Source organism: Zonotrichia leucophrys, chromosome 2 (genome assembly GCF_028769735.1).
Source record: "Zonotrichia leucophrys gambelii isolate GWCS_2022_RI chromosome 2, RI_Zleu_2.0, whole genome shotgun sequence".
NCBI classification, from domain to species: domain Eukaryota; kingdom Metazoa; phylum Chordata; class Aves; order Passeriformes; family Passerellidae; genus Zonotrichia; species Zonotrichia leucophrys.
The window spans coordinates 68,467,948-68,491,646 of record NC_088171.1 but is presented as its reverse complement, the minus strand read 5'-3'; the positions used below and the strand labels follow the sequence as shown (position 1 = coordinate 68,491,646).

The 23,699-nt window shown below is 37.6% G+C and overlaps 1 protein-coding gene across 5 annotated transcripts in view; it reads left to right on the top strand.

The window, feature by feature from the left end:
- CDYL (chromodomain Y like) overlaps window positions 1-23,699 on the top strand; it is a 105,615-nt gene that overhangs the window by 73,175 nt on the left and 8,741 nt on the right. For 3 of the 5 annotated variants that reach the window (XR_010439166.1, XM_064705344.1, XM_064705345.1), the window contains exons 3-5: window positions 9,928-9,972; window positions 21,052-21,299; window positions 21,895-22,067. Coding sequence is in view for 4 of the 5 variants with exons in the window: in XM_064705344.1 (XP_064561414.1) it covers window positions 9,928-9,972; window positions 21,052-21,299; window positions 21,895-22,067 (466 nt within the window). In the remaining variant the exon portion in view is untranslated. Of the gene's footprint in view, window positions 1-4,992; window positions 5,028-9,927; window positions 9,973-21,051; window positions 21,300-21,894; window positions 22,068-23,699 lie in introns of those variants that run through there. The other 2 variants (XM_064705348.1, XM_064705346.1) reach the window with 2 other exon arrangements.

Below are 23,699 nucleotides of genomic sequence, written 5' to 3'. Positions count from 1 at the left end.
CCTTGTTTCAGTGTATAATATAAATAATATAGATGGCTTCAGCTAGGAGGTAGAGGCCATCTTGTTTACTTAACATATTATAAACTTCTGGTAACCTGCTGTAATGGGTAATAAATTGTACTGTTCCTGAGATTTCAATTTTTGGCTGCAAATAAGCAAGTGCCAAGGATATAGGCTGTCTGGTACTGAAAGAGTACTATCTTATGTTTTGGAGCATATGGGTATGTTCTTTCTTACAGAGATTCTTTGCTCATTTCCAGTATGAATTTTCATTAAGGTCATTGGCATGTGTGATTTTTCTCATAATTATAGTTGCATACTTCTGGTAGCTAATTGCTTTATAATAATGGAGATAATTTACCATATTTTGATCTTTGCATAAAAGAGTTAATATTTCTTCAAAGCTCTATTTTGCATTTTTAATAAAAAGTTGAATTTTACTTGTGATTATGTGGATGTGTTTTAGGGGGCTTTTGGAACACCTCTGTGTCTTTCTTCCTTCAAAGTGAGTTTGTTCTTTTACAGTAGAGGCAAATACTATTCTGTGTTTGTTGCTACCCAATAAAAAAAAATATATACCTCAGAACTAAGTTCAGATTGATACTTCTTATTTCTCTGTATATTATCTTCACTTTCTCTGCCCTACTGTTTTGGCTTTTCAATACAATCCCCATAGCATGGGTTTGGGTTTTGATACCAAAAGTGTTTGTTGGTTTTTTTTTTGGTGGGGGGGGGGGGGGGTTTGGGTTGGTTGGTTGGGTTTGTTGTTTGGCGTTTTTGTGGGGTTTTTTGTTTGGTGGTTTTTTGCTTGTTTGTGTTTTTTGAGAGTTCTGGGGTTTTTTTTAATTTTGTCCATGTTTTTGGCCCTTACTGTGTAACAGTTTTTCACTTGCTGTGAAGTGAAAAGTCCTAGGGAATGGTAGTGGGATAGAAATGAAACCTGCAGAGAATGTTACTCTTTGATGTCCAGATTACTTGAGGATTTAAGCAGTAAAAATCTGTAAGACAGCAAGGAACACTATGTAGGAGCACCACAGGCTTCACTGAGTGCAGATTTCTGTAAAACATTTCCTACTTTGAAAGCTTATTACCTCAAACCTGCCTCAGTTTTCTGGGCAGAAGACACTGCTTCATCTGATGCTTGCTGTTCCACAGCCCCCTTTTTCTGCCAGTCAGTTTTATTGTGAAGGCCTACAGAAAGATGTTCTTTGTTTTGTCTTGGTTCCATCTTTAAAATATTTAGAATTCTGTAGGATTTCAGTATTTGTGGTTGGTTTATATTTGTTTTTTTTTGCTCTTGCAACCATTGTTAGACATTTTAAATTGAGAAACAGATGAACAGCTAAAACACAAATATTTTAAAGTTTGGAGGGTGTTTATTTTCTTTGTCTGTGTATCTTTCTCTCAAAATATTGTACATTGTTACAAACCAAAGGAATTCAGTAGGCAAACACTCTGTTTCACCAGATGGGTTTGCCTGAAATACCCAGGATTTCGTTACATTTATTTTACTGCAGTTGTTACCAGCACAGCAGAAGTAATATTCTATCCTTCAATGCCTTAGTGGTTCGGACTTTGCTAACCTTAGTGCTGCCATAATGTTGCTTTTCTTACCCTCTCTTGACGTTATGGTTTGGCAAGTGTTTCAAGTTGCACTGGCGTTCTTTGCTCTAAATCTCGTGTATATGCTCATGGACTACTCTTCAATGTTTTATTTATTTATTTATGGAACTTTAGCACTTGGAACTTTCCATAGAGATGTGAATCCTCAATTTGAATGACTAATTTACAAAATGTATCAAGTTTGGGATGAACATATATATACACTGAAAAATGCCTGTGTGCTTCTGCTTGTTTATATTTGTTGATATGTCACTTTTGCTTTTTTATAGAGATACTTAGGAATATGTAATTTGTCATATTTTGTGAAAGAAAATACATCTTTAAGCAGTCACATTGTTAAATTAATGAAGAAATGAGTCTTTACTAAGAGATAACAAGAGCTATTTTTGAAATATAGGTTATAAATGTAGATTAGATAATAAAATGTTAAATTGCTTTAATGAAGTTTAATACTAAAATCCACATAGTAAAAGAATCAATTTCACTGGTGAAAAACCCTCTACAGAAACTGAATTTAACAATAATTGATTGTTTTGAATCATAAATGCGGCTTTGCAAAGCAGATGAGAAGGAAGATTTTTCACTGCAAATTAACATCTCTTAGTATTATAGATGAAGGAGTATATTTTCCAGGAAGAAATCTTTAAAACAAAAATATCCAAACAAACAAAAAAAAAGGTTTACAAAGAAGGTTGTGTGTGTGCGTTCACACAGGCGAACTTCCAGTGCAATACCTGATGGTTAGTTCTTCATTGAAAGTGTAAGGGGGAGTGATTGCTCTATGTCACATTTTTTGGGGCTGGATTTGTTTTTAGCCATCTTACTTGCAGTATTTAAACTTTGTGAAAGTGATGAAGTTTTATTGGCTTGAGATTTTAGTCTTCTAAGAAAAGGAGTGGCTAAAGCCTCAGGGTCTTTACCTCTTATCCAAACTTCAATTACTAGAGAATAAAGGAAAGGAAAATGTCAATAGCAGATAGTTCTGCAGTGAGTATTGGGCTTGCATCACAAGGAATTATATGGTGGAAATGTATGGGATGTCAGGAATTCCCATATCCTGAGAATGCCATGTGTTGCTCTGCAGTTTGCTTTCTGAATATCTTTGCTGTCAAAGGCAGTCGAGCTGATTATCTCTTCCTCACAGGAGCCTTTGTGCAGTCATTTGCAATTTAGCAGAGCTTTGCCCCATGTATCAGAGATATGCTTTTGCTATCATTATCATTTATAATCCGTTCAGATTTGGCCACCTTTTAAGTCTTTCTAAAAATGTTTGGCTGTGTGCACAGTCAGCAAAACCCTCTTCGTTTTTTATCCATTACTGAAGATCGCCTACACTGAGCACAGTCTGGCTTGGAAATGAATGTAATGATGCCTGCAGATGTTTCCTACTAACATGATGCTAACAGCAGAGGAAGCAGTCTCCTTTTCAGCAAACAGATCTCCTCAGCATAGAAATAGTTGTCCTTAAAAATATATTGGGTTTGTTTGGTTTGTGGGTGGATTTTGTGGAGTTTTATAAGCAGCTCCTTTTACTATGGGGTGGCTGGACCTGGGGCAGCTGAGGCTCTCTCTGGGCAGAGCAGGTGGGGAAGGGGCTGCTCACCAAATTGCAGCCAGCTGTGGCTGCCTCTGCTGGCAGACAGCTGAGTACTCCTTCTGCTTCAGCTCCTCTCCCATCCACCTCCTTCCTCCTTGATTCGTTTCATCAGGATTTTTCCCTTTCTCTAACGTGACCCTGTGCTTCACTGTGCAGGGGTGTCTCTGTGCCCTTGCTGTGTCCTGTCCGTGCCTGTCCTGCTGGGAGCCCATCACCTCCTGCCTGCCAGCCTGGGCCAGCAGCTGTGAACTGGCAGAGGGACAGAAGCACCCCAGCCTCCTGCAACTCTTGTTCAGCTACTGAACACTCCTGTGGCTCATGAGAATGTTTCCCTGACAAAGTATTCCTTGATTTAGTGCAGGAAAAAAAGGAGGAACCTGAAGGCCCCTCAAGAGAGAACTGGCTCTGCTTTGGCTGAGATTCACGGAAAACTAATTTCCCCCTTCCCTCCCCCATAGGCTTTGTTTATCAGTTAACTTCCAGCATTCATGAGTAGCTAGTAACACTGGGCCATGCTGGACAAAGCAGGCAGCAGAACCACTATAAGTCAAAAAAACTGGGAAAAAACACCCTCAGAAATTAACTGTTGTCATCCCATCTTCATAAATGCATTAAGGCAGGGAAGTATGGCACTCTTGAACTATACATGTCTACTCTTGCTATTGTTTTATCAGATAGTCCACACTCCCCCAGTGTCAGGGCAAAAGTAATTTTATCATGGTCCACACTTAAATGCCAATATATTAGTGTAATCAGACTGGCTTTACTTTTCTATCTGTAACCCTGCCAAATTCTAGTTTAACACCAAGCATTGCAGAAGGTCATCTCAGAGAATGATTCCTAGAGTTAGCCATAAACTCCCTTGGGCAGTCCAAAAGGTATTGCAGGAAGTTTATCCAATAACATCACCCATATTTAATTTAGACAATATTTTGGTTGTGCTGAAACTAAGGAGATTAGCAGTTTCCCTTGATGAATGGCTGTTCTTGTTCCTTACCCTTGAAGAAAAATGGAATTGTCATTTTTAATCTGATCATCTGGAAGTTTCCCCTTACCCCAGGCTGTCTTTCCCATCATTATTTTTAAACTGTTAGAAAGCTATCATTTCTTATACCCAGTCATAGATCCAGTCCTCTGATTTAGAAGTACTTTGCAAATAATGTGTAAACCAAGAGTAATTTTTACAGCATTGATATCATTGTAGAAATTATCATTTCAGAGTGGAGACTGTAATCCATAGGAACACTTTTACAAAGACTTTGCATAGCATGAGACCTGAAGCTTTATGGCAGGGGTACAGATACATATATTGGAGCTGTGGTTGTGGCTTCTCAGACAAATATTCAGGCCTCTCCACAGAAGAGGATTCTTTCCCTCCAGGGCTGATTCAAGGACACAGAGGCAGAGCTCTCCCCATCTCAACTGAAAGCAGCAGTTAGCTGAGAATCCATTTGTCACTGTCCACAGTTTGCTAATCTGCACCTGATAACATGGCTCCAGCTTGTTGAAAGGCAACTGCCTTTAGGTAGTGGGGAAAGAAAGGCAGAAGTGTTACACAGTGTGATCACAGATGCATCACAGAGTACTAGAAAATCGGGTTGGAAAAGACCTTTGTCATCTAATCCATCCTCCTTCCCCCCAGACTGCTCAGCAGATGTAGTTGTTGATTCAATCAAACTGTTTTCACATGCAGAGGAATCCATCAGGGCCACTGAGAAACACCTGTGGCTCTGGGGTTACAGAATGTGCCAGTTAGTAGCTGTTGTGTCAGTGTGCAGGAATAAAAGCAAGGAACTGCAAAATGGAGGTACATTTTCTCTGAGGGTCATCTGGTGGAACAGAAGGTGGTTCAGGCAATGTGATGGAGTTGGAATGCCATCTGTTTTTGTAGATGCCCTCAGGACATCAGCAGTGTTGATAACTCTAGCTGGTCAAGGATGTAGTGGGAAAGAGTTTTATGAGCAAATTTTTCATTGAAAATAATGTGCATGCCTCTGGAGATACTTGGGTTTCTGTTGAATGGGTTTTTGTCTGTGAGAAGTACAAAATGAGGGGAATTTTTGTTTTCAATGTTTGACTTGAGTTTACTTGTTGAAGTGTTTGGTTGTATCAGGACATTATAAGGCACCTCTTGGGTATATAATAAGGTGAAATGCAACACACAGCAGAGGATATACGTTATTTTAAATGGACTGTACTTCACTTTATTATGAGTCCTGGTTGTTTGCTTTGTTGTGTAGTGTGACTGCACTGGGCAGTCGCTGTCGTGCTAGCTCACTAGAGAGCCTGTGTGGGGTAAATGCTTTGGCTTTTGTAGTGGAATCCCACTGGTAGAGGAGGTGTTTTTTTGAAGGAAAGTAATTGTTATAAGTTGTTGTTTCCAGTTGTTTTGTGACCACTGACATGGTCACAAAGTTTTTAAAGTTACCAAAGCAGAGCAAAACCACTGACAGACCCTTTAAAGGGTCATCTAGAAGCAGCACAGGCCTGAATTCAAGCCACTGATTTTAGTTTACAACATAAAGAAAACATATTTACTATTAAATAATTTTCTGTCTTTTAGCTAAGCATGTGTGGGACTAAAGCTACAATCAGTTTTAAATGGAGCATATTTCCTTTCCTGGGTTCCTTCTGCTTCAATTTTAACCTTCCTTAACTGCTGTATTAGTGTTTGCAAATTTTATTGTTTCATGTTTATATTTACTACAAGTAACCTGAAGACTATGGATTCATGCTCATACACCAAAAGAATTAAAACTACTACAGTAAGTCCAGTAGTAAATGCTAAAATTATATTATTCCTGAATGGATACAGGTAACATTCCTTTTAACAATAGAAATTGCAGGAGAAGTAAAGCTTTGAACAGGCAACCATAGAATCCTATTTACAAATTACTGCAATTTATTAAATACACACCTGACCCTGTTTTGAAGCAGTATTTTTACTTCAGAACAGTTTGAAAACTGATACATAAAAGAAGTAAATCTCAAAACAAAAGAATCACCTGTTTAGGTTTGTTGTCTTTCTGGTTTACCCTCTGAGCCAAAATCCAGTATTTGCCCACTTCTGCATTTGACTAATTCCTGCTTCATGGTCATCATACTGGGTTTTCATATTTGACAAAGAAAATGTATATAAGCTAGATGAAAAATAAGGGGAAATTTTGAACTTTAAGCCTTAACCATCCTAAAAGGAAGGGAAAAGTTTTTCTTCCTGGCTAGTATGCACAACGAAAGACTTATCTTGGGGGAGAAAGCAGTTGTGAGAGAACCACCCAAGGTGGAACAGTGTGAGTCTGTCTCTGGAAACGAAATTGTTTGATGGGCTGGTAATCCTGGAATCATCTAGGTTGGAAAGGGCCTTAAGTTCATCTTAACCCAGCACAGCCAAATCCACCATTAGGCCATGTCCCTCTGTACCACATCTGCGTGGGCAACATGTTATGGCATGTGAAAGGAATGTGTTTTGCAGTGAAATCTACTATTCACAATAGCCATTAGTTTAGGAATCAAACCTTTGCTATCAGCTTTAGAGTCTGTATCCTTTGCACTGTTTTCTCTGTCGTCAGAAGACTGACAAAGTTGGCAACAAAATCATCCCAAATCGGCTTTTTGAGTACACATTGCACTAATATAATTCTCAGAGATGTCAGAGTGCTCTCTAACAGCGTTTTCTGGGGGCTTACTGGAGCATTTGTTAGACAGATTTGTGAAACCTTAGCTTGAAATTTAGTCCTTTTTCCTCTCCCTTGTAGTCTGCTCTAGCATTTAGTGTAGTCAAAACTCTTGCTGCCTGGACCTAGCAGGCAGGGAAGTGCCTGTTTGTGAAGAGGAGGTGATGAATAGTCACACTTCTCTGACTGTCCTTGTTCATGCTTCATCCCACCGCAGGCTGTGGCAGCCTCAGCAGATGCATGGCTTTACCTCCTACCTCCCACCTCCCACTGTACTTTGTGTCTCAGCAGGACATCCTGTTTGCAGGTCCTTTTTTTCTCTAGCTAAGCGTTGATAAACTGCAAATTGATGGCAGCAGTGAAATTACACTGTATTTCTCTTGCAGATGCCTGCAATGGTTTTTCTTATTTTTTTTTTGGGAGAGTTTAAGGAGTTTACATCGCAGGCAGTTTTCTACAGTGGAAATAAACTAGTCCACAGATGTTGTCTAAAGTACAAGTTATGTTGTGTTTGAAAAAGTAACTCCCAATCACAGTGTATTTTGTAGCCATGGAACTGAAATATTAGAAGATAGATTCACAGTAGGAAGTGGATTTTAAAATGCTATTTGCTAGTCATTAGACTGGAGAAAAATGTGTTGATGTTGCCTTTAGAAATGGTGCTTTTCATCCTGTCTTCCTGTCCTCTTTCCCCCTTCCTCCTCCAGATGAGTTCCTGGTCGCTGGGTAGACATGGGAATTCATCAGGCTGAAAGTTTACCCAATGCACCCCACAAAGATGTTTGGCTTGTTCCTGCTGTTACATTATTTTTGTCACTTTTTGTTGGGGTTCTGGCAAGTCTTCATTTCTTTATGTCAGTTTATTACTCATTTCTTGACACTTAGTCAGAAGTTGATGTTTCTGTCCAAATAATGAGCCTCAAGAAGGAAAACACTAATACTTTTGCCCACATACTTCACAGTAGTTGAACTGTATTTCATATTTTGGTAAATTTGGTTTAGGATTCCATTGGTTTTACTTGAGAGGGAAAAACAAAGGAGGTGAAAGTGGAGGTGATAGTTTTAAACTGGAATTTGGTTGAACCCTGTAATGGTTCAGCAGAGGCATCAGTGGATGCCGAGATGGTGTTAAGGAACCCAGCTGCATTGTTTCTGGGTCAGGCAGAAATACCTGCTATAAGTGACTTGTTTCTGATGTGGCAAGCTGTACAAGGAAGAAACAGAGCAGTGAAAGGAAACAAATCTTAATTTTGATATTATGTAAACTAGATTGATACACAAAGTACCTCAGAGTAATTCAGTATGTGCTGCTTGCCCAGGAGTATGCTAAGGCCTACGGAAGGAGTGATCTTCCTGAATTTTCCGGCTAAACAGACTGCAGGTTTGCAGCAAGGGTAATCAAGCCTGAGGACATCCATGCAGCAGGCTTCTCCTTGTATCCGGAATGAACTAGGTTACTCTGTTTGCAGTGTTGGTCTGATATGAGCAAAGATGTGATTGTGCTGCTTCTTGCTTGTAGTCTCTTAGCTGATTTTGTGCAGTGACAGGTGGGGTCAGGAGGGAAGTAATCCCTCTTTAAAAAACAAACCCCACATTAATTCTTCTAGAAATTTCAGTAAGTTTATAATTTAGTTTAAAAATTAATGAAAAGGATGATCCCACTGCAACGTTTTTCTTAATTGTGATGATTCGAAAGAGCAGCTTAAAAATCTTTTTGATTGATAGCATTTGAACTGAGCTGTAGGGGGAAATGTCTAATGGTGTGGTATCTTTTGTGATGTAGCTGGTGTGGAAAAGTCATAAAGTATCATAACTGAGAAAAGACAAGATGTTTATGATTGCAAAATGCAAATATGTTGATGTATAGATAAAAACTAAATGGAAAACTCTAAGCAATAACTTTTGTTCTAGTCAAGTGTTAATCTTAGGCAACACATTACTGATGTGGAGACATATTCTGAGATCAAGTGGAGATATGCAGAGTTTCTTATAACTGTATATCAAGCTGCCAGTGACAGAGAGTGTCCACAGAACATCCTTATACAAAACCCTGACATCTTTGTTGCTACAAGTTTCCATTTTTGAGTGTCCCATTTTAGGATTTTTAGGAAGAAAAAGTAATTTTAGACAGAAAATTTTTAGTTTTAAACATATTTCCCACTTGGCAGAACTGAGAATAATTCTATGTGTACAGTTTCAATGCTGAGCAAAATACGTTTGCTGCTGTGATGAGGTTATTATTTTTAAATCCTGACATTCATATGTAAGTAAATATTATAGGGAAGCTTCTGATTCAAAATTTGTATGGTATGAAACTGCAAAATATTGGTAAAATATATTCCAAGTAATTAATATACAACAAATATGAATATAATGAATGTACAACAAATTTCATCTTGTAAAAAGATGAAATTTTTCTGATACCCAGTATGGCTCTCCTGAGTGTTGCTTTGGATCTCCAGTAGGTTTTAACTGGAAGGACACTTTTGAAACTTGACTTTGAGAGCTGTCTTGTTTATAAACAGAAATAAACGGAAGAGGTTTAAGGCTGTCTTTTTAAAAAAGTGTTTCTTCTACATATATCTGAAACTACATCACTACAAATTTTATTAACCAAAGTACCTACCAAATTTGCTAGTCTTTAAACAAGGTAGTCTTGGAGGTATTTCACTTATGACACATTTCCCATATAAACTTACCACATTTGTCTGTTTCTCTTTTTTTACTGTCAGTCAGCAGTCTTGCTATGGTCAATCCTTTTAGTCTGTCATTTGTTGTATGTACAATATATTCATGCCCATTATAAATATTTTTCTGATTTCTTATGGCATGCTGGTTTCACCACTAGTATTTTAATTGACTGCATTAATTGATTTTGTAGCTTACACTACATTTCACTTTTGATTTTGGTCTAATTCTCCTCTCCCTTTTTTTCTTTATCACTGGAAAAATAATTTGTGTTTAGCATCTGTAACTAGGAGAACTTCAGAGTTTTACTTTGCATTTCTAATACCCGTTCTTTATCTGTTTTAGCATCTCCCTGTATTCTTCCCAGTGTTCTTTACTTCCTATTTTCTTGTAAGTATAGCATATTCTCTTTTTCCCCTTAGTTTCTATTGACCTGTTTAACCATGTGGCATTAATTGAAGCTACATCTCACTCCTGAAGAAAATAATTCAATTACTGTATAAGTTCAGTTTCATTTTTACACTCTCTCCTTATGTCTGGGCTATCTTGTTATTTGTCTGAAAAGTATTTAATGCAATATCTTTTTACATAACACGGCTATCTAAAATTGCACAGCATTCATCTTAGTAGAAATTAAATTTCAATTCTGTTCTGTTTGTTTAGTGGTTGGAATCTGACATGAACAGGTGGGTCCTTGGCAGGTTTCAGGAAACAACCAGTCATGTAATTCATCTATCATTCTGTCTTATCTGTGACATGTTTAAATGGTTTCCAAGTTGAAATTGAGCTCACAATTGTGGCTACTTATGTACTAGTCCCATTATTTTTGTGTACATGATCTTTGATTTACTCCATAGAATTCTTCTGTCTTTTGTCTAGTGAATCCCCTTGATATTTTTGGTTTCTCTGTGTGTTCTTAATAGATTGCTCCCTAAGGCAAGATTTAGCATTGTAAGCATCTACTGTACCTAAAAATGTTCAGACCCTGTCACCCATGAACCACCTCTTAGTAAATATAAGTCTGAGCACAACTTTATGAACTTCCTGCTGAACACAAGGCTTCAGTAATGGACTTTGGAATTGCAGCAATGGGAGTTTTAACAACCTGCTACCCCAAACTTCAAATGGAGATTTCTTTTTTTCCTTTTCCCTACTTTTTAAAATTAACAGGTTGTGGATCTAAGTCCTTCCATGAATTTGCAATGTTTATATATTTAAAAATCTATGAATTTGCTCCTGAACTGTGAACATATCAGTATGACTCCCATGGAAAGATGTGCTCCTGCCCACATCACTAAATAGTGAAATAAACCTTACTTTCCTATTGCCAGCTGCACAAACTGTGAAATTCTCTCTCGCTGCACACTTTGATTTAAAGTGTCAGACATGATACACTTTGTTCTTGGTTTTTGTGTATCAGCAACCATTATGGTGCCCAACTAAGCCTCCCCTGGTTTTGGTAGGGTTGATGGTAGTTGCTGTATCCTGCTCTCTGAGACAGACCTTAACTGGTTTGTCTTTTGTGAAACTTGTTTGGAAATTTGCTTTAATCCACATGTTTTTCTCTTGGTTGGTTGTTTTCTCTGCCACAGATGTAACTTCCTGATTTCTTAATATTTTTTTTCCTGCCCCTTCAAAATGTCAGCCTCCTAGTATTAGTCTTTCTATTAATTCAGAGGCTGTAGTTTCATATTTATACATTGGTGCTGCTGAAATAGTATGTTCCACTTAAATATCACCACGCTACTTCTGTTACTTCTTTAGCTGTCTCTTCTGTATAGCAATAGTATCTCTGTTAGTATTTGTATTTTAATCCGGATACTAATAATTTCTGTAAAGAAAAAAATCCAGTATTTCATAAAAGCAGATTCTTACAGGAAAAAATAGCTTTTGGGGATAGGGACCACCAGTAACTAATAATCCTGGCTTCTATATTCCTTGCTTTGTAGCCTGAGGGAAGCCACTTTGGCAGCTCTAAACCATTTTCTATGTAAGTTTCTAAGTTAACTACTTAATTAGTGGTTTATGGACTTATCAGTTCAGGTTTTTTGTCTGAGATTTCTTTCCTTTGATAATTTGTTCATAAATATGACAACAGCCAATGCAGGAGAAAGCCTAAGGTCTTGCACGGATGCCTATTGCTTTCCTCAGCAGTATGAAGAGCATGCACCCAAATAGAACCCATGCATGTGATCCATCCTGCTGAGTAAGGGCAGCTCACTGCCTCCAGCCCTTCCAGCTGCTGGCTGAGGTGCCTTCTCTGCTCACTGCTTGCAGCTGTGGTTGTTTCCCTGTGATGTATCGTGGGCCTTTTTGGGGGGGAGGTTCATTTATTTATTTATTTACCGCTTTGTTGAAAAATGTGATGAAAACTTATGATGGGCATTTTCCCAATACTTGTGGCCATCATCATAGAATGGTTTGGGGTGGAAAGGACCCTAGAGATAATCAAGTTCCCACCCCTCTGCCAGAGGCAGGGACACCTTCCATTAGACCACATTGTTCCAAGCCCCATCCAGACTGGCCTTGAACACTTCCAGGGGCAGAGCATCCACAACTTCTGGGCAGCCTGTTCCAGTGCCTCTAGATTTGTTCCAGCAGATCTGTGTCCTTCTTACACTGTGCACCATGTTCAAGATCTTTGCTGTCGCTGCAAATCCCAGTTGTGGAGAGCTGCACTACTTGTACTGTGGTCAGGGCAAGATGATGTGAAGACAAATGCCTCCTGGGCTTTCTAGTGATTTCCTGCACTGATACAGGAAAAAGCCTAATTGAGGGAGGATGTCATATTTTTCTTCATGCAAAGCATCTGATCTGAGTCTTACACTTGGTAGTCTTCTACTGTTGACTTAAAGACCTTCTCTGAGGTTTTTTTTTATTTTATTGTTTTGGTGGGGTATTATTTTGATGATGATAATGATTATTATTAGGGTATTATTGGATATGCTTCACAAGTTCTCCAGTTGATGCAAGTCCTCGTATATGTGCTGATCCTAGCTAGTATAGCCAAAAAACAAACAGGAGAGGCCAGATTCAGCTTGAAAGCACAGGTTGTCACTCCTTTCCATCATGCCTCCTTTCAGCTGTTGCCAGTAGATCCTATCCTCTGCAACAGTATAAAAGGGCAGATTGGGCAAGGTGAATGTGATACTATTCTGAATTAATTTTTTAGTTCAGAGCACCTGACTGTCCAGCACCCGTTGAGTGAGATACCCAAAGATACTTTTCATCTCCCATTGCTCAGAGGTCCCTGTGTTTACACTTTCTCAAGACCTGTAATCTTCTTTTCACCCTATTTTCTCCCACTGGTGCCAATGCCCAGCTCTTGATTTTTGCTCTACCCCCCTTCAGGCAGGAGAAGGGGTCAAGGTGCTGGCATCTCTCTTGTATAAGTGCAAGGATCAGGACTAAATACCCAAGCACTGCAGTGTTTAGTTTTTCATTTCAGGGCTTTGGGAACCTCTTAGAAAAGTCAGAGACTCCTCTTTTGCCCTTCCTCTTCCCACCCCAGCCAGTTATTTCTTCCAGGTCAGAAATGTCTCATAAGAGGGTGCTGCTGCAGAACAGTCTGCCTGTGTATACATTATGTATTGCAGGTTTCTCAAGTATGGAGTGTAGCTGGTGGTGTTAGGGCGCACAGCTGTGTGCCCTTGCTGTACTGAAAGGTGGCTTCAGGTTCATTTGCCACCTCTTAATGAATCTCTTTTTGAGTATCCCATGGGAGGTTGAGACAGCTTCTATGAATAGCAGACATCAGATAGTGGTTGGAAAAACACATGTACATTTTTGAGGTAGATACATAAAAATAGAGGTGCCTTTTTCCAGCAGGGATGCTTACTCCAGCATTCTGATCTTGGGGTTCCCTGGAAAGTTTAACACATGCACAGCAGTGTCTTGAACCTGTGGGAGTCCTGAGCCTTTTCTATCAGTTTTCTGCATTAAAATGCCAAATGGTTTTTGGGACAGTTGTGAGTGGAACCCTTGCAAAGTCTGGTATTGAAAGCCTTGTGTATGTGATAAGAATGAACCTGTCAATTAGTATTTACATTTGTTTTCAAAAAGAAGGTTAATGTAAGTGTTATGCCAGTATAGTATTATAGCCATCTATTTAAATTTAATTCATAATCTAGCTGAGGTGTTTTAGAGTCCTTACAAGCATTATATAATGTGTACTATTGCATGTATATGTTTGTGTCTATAGGTGAAACTACTGGGATGTCTTCTGGCAGTATCTGTTTTAGAGAAGCCTTACATTGGAACACTGATAGCCTACAAAAAGAGAGCCATTTTTCACATCACTCAAGGGGATTGGATTAAATTGCAGCGAAGTGCTCTTAATATAGAATATCTTCACCTTAGGAGTTAGTATGAAATAGCTGGGTATACTTCAAGTTTAAACCTTAGCCTATTTTGCAATAGCTTCCCTCTGTAGATGGGCCCCGAGAGATGTCCTTGCTTAACTCTCAAATTTTAGAGCATTTTGAATGAATGCTGTGGTATCATAACCTACAGCTCCAAAAATATCAAGATAGAAGAGAGTTTTCCCTTATGAAATGTTCCCAGTATTAAAATATCTCAAAAAGGAGTCTCTAACATGGGAAAGGCTTTTCTGATTTGACTTACTCATGAAGAAAAGAAATGAAACTAACTCTTTGCTTCCCACATCAAATACTTTAGTGCATGCTACTGTGAAGTATGGCTGGGATTTCTTAACTGGAGTAATACTGGAGGCACTTAGGAATTTTTATCTATATTTTTTTCTTACAGCCATCTAAAATGCTGAGAACAGCAGTGTACTGTTTTCTATTTGTCAATAGCATCTTGACTATAGATTCAATGGAAGACAAATCACTCCAAAAACAGGCTAAAACTGCAGTGGAAGGGGAAAGGAGAACATTTCTAATTTATCTTGATCCATGATAAAGGAGAAAGAGATTTTGCTACCTGAGGAGTGTTTGTTTTTCTACTTTGGGTGAAATAATAAGAATGGAGATGTATTTGGAAAACATTTTGAAGTTGTTAGGAGTGGAACATTTTCTTTCCACTGTGAGACTGGAAAGTTTACTTTATACATTATGCATAAAAATGCACAGTTCTTCAAAGACAGTAAAACTTAAGCATACTCCTTCAAAGATATGTTGCCAATTTATCTATTATTAATGTTATCCTTGTTGCTTTTGTGAGCATGGTGTTAGCAAATCTTAGGTCTAGTGTTTTGTTATTTCCATCTTTTAACATATGTAATTTTTTAAAATTATTATTTCCACTTAAACAATATAAAGTAATCAGCCTAATGTAAACCTATTTAACTCAAGGGTGAAGAAATGCCATTTTCTCTTGTATTAGTTGCCTACTTCCAGTAATAGAATTTTATGTTCTGATTAGTTGCATTTTTGGTTGGCATTATGAGTTTATCTTCACATGGATGCTTATGTTCTGAAAAGGAAAGGCATCCAAAAGCAAAAATAATTAATAGCCTATAACCTACTAAAGTCCAGTATGACCAGTAATGCTGCCCTATTCCTAACAATATTAAAATAACATATAAATATATTTGATGCTCTGAGTAATCTAAGAAACACAGGAAAATATCTACCCAAGGGAGGAAAAGGCTGTTGTAGACAATATTACTCTAAATGTGACATGGCAACCAGGATTAAAACCTAGTGTAAGATAGAAAAACTTCAGAAGTTGAGTACAGAAATATTACTGGGTACATGTGTGTTTTTCTCTTCTCATATTAATTTTGTCCACAACAGCAGTGTCCTGTAAGAAATGTAGGTTTCATAGGAGCAGTGTTTCCAAGTTGTGTTTATGACTAGCACCTATACAAAATATATGGAAAAGAATGGTAATTAAACAGCATGAGAATAGGACTTTTTAGGAGTTGAAGGTAGACATTGACAATCAAGCCTGCCAGTCACTGCATGACTGCTTGCTGCTGAGTTGTAGTTTCCTGTTGTTGATGTTCCACCAAGTTCTATCATAATTTGCCAGTTAGTCTGTTCGTAAATCCTGTAGTCCTTGTACTGCAATGTGACATACTTGCAAAGCCAACAGAAGATGGCTGAAGAACATCTATGGTTGCCTGTGTACCTATTTCCTTGAAACAGAATCAGAAGTGGTTCACTTCATTTGGCAAGGAGAGTGTTGCAGGGCACAAACCCTCCCCACAGTAAGGGTTTTGATGAGGGTATCAGCAGCACGGTATTGCAGTCATCATCAGCCTATGATTTGAAGGAATATTGTCCTTTTCCCACCCCCTCTCCCCCAATGCACCTTTGGGGATGCCTGTTCTGTTGCTGGAGTGTGCACAACTTATTGCTGGTTGGTTTGGGCTCTGTATCAAGGAAACACCATATTCTGGAAGGGATTAACTGAAGTTGCATCTTTCTTGCATAAGTGACCAGCACATTTTGAATGCTCTTTCAGAAACACAGAGCAAATCAGCATTTTAGGTGAAATGTACAATAAATTGAGACTTCTTTTTCTTGCAAATGTTTATTGTGACATTTCAAAGTGGAACTTTTGATTCAAAAATGTAAATGCTATTAATATGCAAATTCAGACAAAGAATAAGCACATACATAGGAGGTTTAGAACCCTCATTTTTAGTTTCTCTAGTCTGTGCTGATACACTACAATTCTAAGATGTTTTCTGTGTAATCACTGAAGAAGAAGTGGAAAAAATACTGGAAGCTCTTCTGTGTTATGTTTGCATTGTGGTATCGCTGTCTGGAATTCCTGTCTCCTGTGAAATATTTGATGTAGTGCAGAGTTAAGACTGGAAAAGCTTAACAGTGTTTACAGTTAGAGATTGCTAATACATATGAACATGTAACAAAACACCTCTGTTTGTAGGCAAAAAATTAAATGTGAGGCAACCTGCACTGGACAACTAATTTTGAACTCTTGTGAATTATACATACAAGGTACAATGAAGAAGTAGAAATACAGAAAGAATTTAAGGAAAAAAATGTAACTTACTTCTAGATTTTAATTTCTTTTTTCATTGAAAATTCAAGTTGTTTTTACTAATCAGTTTTCCAGATCATATTGTTCCCTGTCTGGTACTTGAGCTGTAATCAGTTACAGTTGCAGTTTTATTTCTGCAGTTAACACTTTAAGACATTGCTGCTGGTGGTGTTTGTTCATTTGCTTATTCGAGTGGGATGCTTCTCATTAACCCCTTCATCACTTAGTGTAGGAAAGGACATAAGTGGTGCCAGGAGGGTACAGGAAAGACATGAGAGTTCCAAAAGCTCCTTGTGAACACATCGGGCTTCTCTGAAAATACTGAGTGATTTCATGAGTAAAATGAGAGCTGACTTTCAGTGCAGATGAATGCCAGGCATTGAGGAGGGGACAAAACAGGCTTACATACCAAACTGTGCCTATAGCAAAACATAAAACAGTGACTGGTTCCTGGCTATCTGTTGCTGCTCAGGGAAATGGCATTGGGTTTGTTTTGGATAGTTTTCTGCAAGCATCTGTTTGGTGGTAGTTTAAAAAAAAAAAACAAACCCCATATTGAATATTGTGTGCCGTTTTTGGCCCTGTTCCAAGAGTTAATAGAAGAGGAAGAAGCATGGAGAAGAATGGCAGGCTTGGACTGGCTTCTGGAAGAAGAAAAGGGAAATAAGACTGGGGCTAGTCAATCTGGAGAAGGGTTCTGATGAAAGGAATGAAGAAACTTAACATGTATGTTCCAGAACTTGCTGCCAAGAGATACTTTGGAAGACAAACCTGTAGTGGTTTCAAAAATAAATTGGACAATCCTGTGGAGAAGATGAATTTAAATACATGGGGTTTGGTGCAGCCTATGATTCTGGGCATGCAAATTTAGTAATTGCTAAGTTTCTGGTGGCTGGAGTTAGAGAAAATAGTCAGACAGTATTGTTCACACCTCTCATGTTCTTGTGCTTGTTCCTTAGGCATCTATGCTAAGCTTTCAGAGACAGCACACTCTGTCAGTCAAACCTTGAATGAAGAGAACCAACACATATGTACCCAAAAGGAAGTGTGGAAAAGAATCTTTGCTGGTTTTATACCATCTCTTTGGATGTATCCCCAGTATTGTTGCAGGGAGGGGAGTATTTGTATTCAAGGTTTGATAGTAAGCTAAAGTAAGTTAGCTAAACTGAACTTCTCAGTAGTAGTGAGGCATGAATATATTAGAGAGGTGCTTGGGATTTTAACTTTGCTTTGTTGTAAAGTGAGCATAACTTGTGTTTTTAACAAAAACAGCTTTGTTCTGCCTCTTTCCCAAAACTGGTATGCTGTGTCTGTCTTCCTTTGGATAAGACTAGTTCCTTTCTTATCTGTTGCTCATAGCCTTAGTTTTTTTCCCTCCAAGGCAGTTGCCTGAAATTGCTGTCTGTTACCAGGTTTTGGTCAACAGCTGCAGAACAAAGTATTCCTTAACTTCCTTTTGCATCTGTATAGTGGAACTTTGGCTTTGTCCAGTAGTACTACTGTCTTCAGCTCTGAGATCACATTGTTAACAATCTGCAGGTGGAAAGGTTTTTATATAACTATAAGCTGTTTGTTTACACTTTAAACAGTTCTTCATTAGTTGACAATATCCAGGGTAAACTGCCTTTTTTTCCAAGTCCTTACTTATTTTTGGAAGCTCAGTTTGAAAGGAGAGGGCCGTAGTGTTTTATCTTTGTTATGCTATCTCTATTAATGTCTAAAATGCAGAACTGCTTTTGGTTTGTTACAAAACTCTGTTTTAAAATACAGCTGTAATTATCCTGAAGATAAGTCACCTTAATGTAAAGTTTTCATGTAAGGAAATCTCTGGCAATACAATTAAATCTCAGTTGAACTTTTTTATTTTCATCCCTGTTTGTTGTACCATGTGTTCAAGACTGAGCAGTAAAACCACCTTTGCCTTTGTACATAAAAAATGAAATTCTGCTTTATGTTCTCTGAGTTGTCCCTTTGCTTCCAAGGACCAAACACCAAGAGAAGGAGCCCCCTGTGCTGTCAGGTACACAGGGTCCCAAACTTCCATCAGTAATGACAAGCATTAACAAACATGTGTTAAACCTTTCTGTGCCATATTCTGATCTGTACTGGCTGGCCGAGTCTCCCTGTGCAGAACTGTGGTTTCTAAAGCTGACAGATTTTTTTATTCCAGTCCAAGTATCCTGGAATAAAAAAAAAAAAAGTGTTTACATGATTGGAAAGAAGAGACTTCTTCCTCTTCCAGAATTGCAGCTGTCCCTTGCTTGTGGTTTGAAACTCCAACTATTGATAAGTGTAGACAGGGTTTATATAAAAAATCAGGAGGTCTCTTGCCAGTTCAATAAGCATGAAAATTGGCCTGTGGTGTTTACATCTTGATCTTTCTTGCCAGAAGTTTTGTCTCTCAAAGTATATAATCATTGTCTCTTGCATCTCAAAAGTAATTTTCTGGTATTTGAGTGTATCTTTGGAAGCATGAGTGGTGGGAAAATACAGGCTCAAAGGTCTTGCACAAGTTTACTGACTTCTTGTTTTGGCTTAGTCTAGTCTGTCCTGCTCTCCCAATTCTCCATGGTCTTCACTATGGCTAGAACAAAAGGACACCTTTGTGTTGTGTTCCTAATGAAATATGAGGCAACACTGGTGTTTCTGCAAATTCCCTTTCAGGAGAATTCTTTGAAGGGAATGTAATTGCCATAATATGGTTTCAAAAAAAGTTGAAAGCCTTCCTCATCAAGTTCATATTTAGTATACACCAAATTTTTATTTATTCTACTGAAATGAAATCGAAAGGAATTTTATAAGCCGTGGAAAATTTGGGAATAAATGTGAAATTTTTGTGTCAAAACAAAAGACTAATCTTCCATTTCATTTTGTTCATCTCTGCCTCTGAAACGGATCTCAAACTGAATCCAGTTTCTTACTTGTCACTGTAAACAACTAAAAAATTCTGAATTGTCTTGAATTTCACAAAAAGTGAGATGGTAAGAGGTGTAAATCACTAATACAACAAGAAAGACCTTAAAAATAGAATAAAATCTTATTATTGTATAGATCTTAAACAGACGCCTAATTAATCATAATGTATTTATAATAAGCTATTTATTTTAAATTATTTGATATAAAAACTTAATTTATATCCAGAAACAATTTCTGGAATATAAGTAGGAAAATGTATAATGGTCTAAATTTTAATTAGTCTCTTTTCTTATCTCTCTCATACTTCATATGAGTCAAGGTAAGCAGCACTTTAATACAGTTGAAATATCAAGATATTGAACATTCCAATTACTTAAGTGAGCCTCTTTAATGTCTTCATTGGATGCACAAGTGTTTGAAATATGTGTTTGTAGTTAAGATTTGAAATAATTTAATTTAAAAATATAACTTATTCAGAAAGATAATGACAAATTACAATAACATTTAATTAATAATTTACTTATACATGGTTTAACTCTACTTCCTAAGACATCATATGCATATGTGATGTTCTGAAGTACCTGTTAGTGAGATTAGGGCAGTGGCTTTCCAGAATTTAGTCCCAGAGCTCAATTCCCAGGACAAGTCTTTCAAAACGTTACTGTCTTGGATTCTAACCCACTTTCCCAATATTTTTAAACCCTCCCCCCGCCATGCACACTCCATTACTTTAGTATGACAAATCTGGGGGAGATTTTGCATGGAGATCTAAACATACAGATCCAGTATGCTCTCTTATTTTCTCTAATGAATGGTAATTATTTGGTATTATGTTTCTAATGGGCACTGCAGAAAAACCTGTCCCTTCTGTGACATGAAGAATGGCCTGTTTACTTGCATGCCTTCAAACTCCTTCTGTGTAAGGGATTGGGAACAAGACCAGCAAAACTTAATTCTCTATTTGCCAATTCCAGTAGCAAAAAATGTTTGACATGAGAAAGATTGCATTGTCTGTGAATCCATTAAAATATCCATCACTTCATGGGTCTTGTACTCCTCTCAAAGTATAGTCTGCATTTCTTCATTTCCATTTTTCTTGTAAAACTATTATGCTTTTTATGATCTTGTCAATCAAATCCTTTATTTAGTTTATTCTAAGTGTCTTTTGCTTTGTAATAACTTCTGATTGAAACAAAGGCTTTTGCTTTCTCTTAGCAATGTTGATGTTGTTAAATGACTTTAAAATGTTGGAAAAGGAGAAAGCAGACCATTAACCTACTGAAGTGCCTTGGTATTAGGTTAAATACACATTTCTCCCCTTCTAAAAATAAGTGTATGAAAATTGGTCTGTTTGACTTATTCTAAATGTATATTCTCAAAATTGTAAAATTAATTTCTTGAATCCCTTTGTCATTTCAATTTTGCTCTGTTCACAGTGTCTCTTTCAATAACTTCCAGGAGACAGAATTTCATATTTACTGTGTGCTCTTAATATGAGTTGCATGTTTTCATGCTAACAGGGATTTTGAGATGGGTGAGCTACTCAAATGTAATTGTACTTGTTTAAACTCGTTCCAGGTACACCCACCTTTATGGAAGCATTAGCAGCCAATGGTACAACCAACATCCAGACATCTGTGACAGCCAGCAAGCGAAGGTTTATTGATGACAGGAGAGATCAGCCCTTTGATAAAAGGCTGCGTTTCAGCGTGAGGCAAACGGAGAGCGCGTACCGGTACAGAGACATTGTTGTCAGGAAACAAGATGGATTCACACACATTTTGCTATCAACAAAATCGTCTGAAAATAATTCATTAAATCCAGAGGTCAGAACAATTCTGATTTTGGGAGGGGAAGGGAATTTGAAGTCCTTGCCTTTTTTCTGCTTGTTATTCAGGCACAAATGTATGCAGAACACGATACAGGTTCTTACTTGCAAGGTGTTATATGCACACTTGACTCTATGTGTAACTCACTTGCATTTAAAAATTCTGTTACCTGACCATGTTGATGTGTACTGTCTTTTATAAGATGTACAGTGATTTACAAAGTGCAGCTTGAAAAAACCTTTAGCCTCAATTAAGGTTCTTTTTTTTTCTGCACTGGTTGCATATGCCATCTGCTGTCCAAATTACAGAAATGCTGAATGAGTGCTTTAGTTACAGATCACACCTAATAGATCTTTCCTTAATGATTTAATTATCTTTGTCTAATTACATTTTTGAAATGCAAAGCTTCTGATACATTAACTTCCTTTTTTTGGGTAATGAAGGAAGTTAACTTTTCTAATAAGATGGTTGAGTGGATCCTAAGGAAAAATTAAAGATGTTGAAGGGTCTCATAGGGGGAGGAAGGGAAGAGAACAACATGCTACTTTGTAATGATGGATTAAAATGATTCTTATGAAATTTTTATTTTCAGGTAATGAAGGAAGTCCAAAGTGCACTGAACACAGCAGCTGCAGATGACAGTAAACTTGTGCTGTTCAGTGCAGTTGGTAGCATTTTCTGCTGTGGTCTTGATTTTATTTATTTTATACGACGTTTAACGGATGATAGAAAAAAGGAAAGCACTAAGATGGCAGAAGCTATTAGGTATGTATGGCTATCTTCAGTCATCTGACAGGTATTGTTCATCATATGGCCTGGCTTGTTCTGTCTTTATTTCAGAAGCCTCTTTTTCAAAAATATCTCAGACATTCACCAGTTACATTATAGTGTGCAGCACTTCTTTATGCTTCCTGTCCTTTTCTATTTGGGTTGTCATTTCATGCATTTTTAATTTTAAATTTTAACTGTGAAAACTGGGAGTATGGCAATACTCATGCAGTTAAAACCAATATTAAAATACTTCAATAGCCTTAGGGTTTCCAGAAAACAAATTTAATACACCAAAATTCAAGACACGTATTGAATTAGTAAATTGATATAGTACATTAAGAGAAGTGGAATGATGGATATTTTAGAGGAGTAGATTATTACTTGTGATTATCTTCCCAATGCCGGGTACCAAACCTAACATTTAAACAAATTGATCTGAACTATTACCAAGTAGAAGAAAATATATGGAAAAAAGTATGGATCTTGGAGACACATTTTAGTAATACAAACAAGTACATTTGAGCATTGGTTTTGAGATCCTGATCTCTTGCATTCTTTCAGAGTACCTATATTCTTTCAGAGCCCTTCTTCTGTTCTTGTTATCAATGGTCATGTTTCTAAAAAAAGGCCATGGCTATGTAAAATCTGTTTCATTGGAGGCACAGTTGGTTCATAAGGATGATTATAGTTATTTTTATCAAAGGAAATTCTTCAGTCGTATCATGTAAAAATTGCTTATGCAGTGACTTCAGATATGGCCAGAAGGTCTTAGCACTGAGCTTCTATCACTATTTTAATTTAGGCCCTTCCAGAAAGCTGTTTTTTCACCTAATATTCATTGTAATAAAATGGGCAAAGGTGACTTAAAAGACTTATAGACACGTACCCTCCCTTTCAAATAAGGTATTTTTCATGTATATTCTAGAGGTGGTCCTTTCTGGCATATTCAGACATGATTAAAATTATCTTAAGTCTCTGGATGGGATGTTTGTATGACACATGAGATGGTTTAGATTTGAGTTTTTTGCATTTAGCTATTTCAGTTCACTAGAATGAGTTAAGGAGTATGATAACCTTTAGTGCTGAATGCGGTATAGTAAAATTGTTCTGTTTTGCAGAAATACAAAAATATGTAACACAGGGAACAAACTTTAAAATTACCTGTGTATGTATTCATACACACGTGACTGTTTTTTCCTAAGAAGCTTTTGGAAGCGTTACTGTTTGAGAACAGAGAAGCATCCGTATTTTGTGGGTACCGGAATGAATTGTTATTTTTTGTTGTCAATGAGGATGAGAATGTGCATATGCCACCTAATAGTGTAGTACCCAGAGCATTATTACTGACCAAAAGAAGGGTGATGGGGACGTTTACAGATGTGTGATATGGGATAATAGAGCTCTACTATTAATGTTCATAGTTTTAAAAAGCAGATTTATTTGTTAAGAGCTCCTCAAGGAAGACCAATAATGCTTTGGCCATCGTCATTTGTACCTTATTACTGTCACTTAAAAACACAGGTAAATACCTTATGCCGATGCCACACGTAAATGCAGCGAGGACCAAGCAGGGCTGTGCCACAGCTGTGGCACCCAGAGGTGTGGAAAGGCTGCAGCCTTATCTGG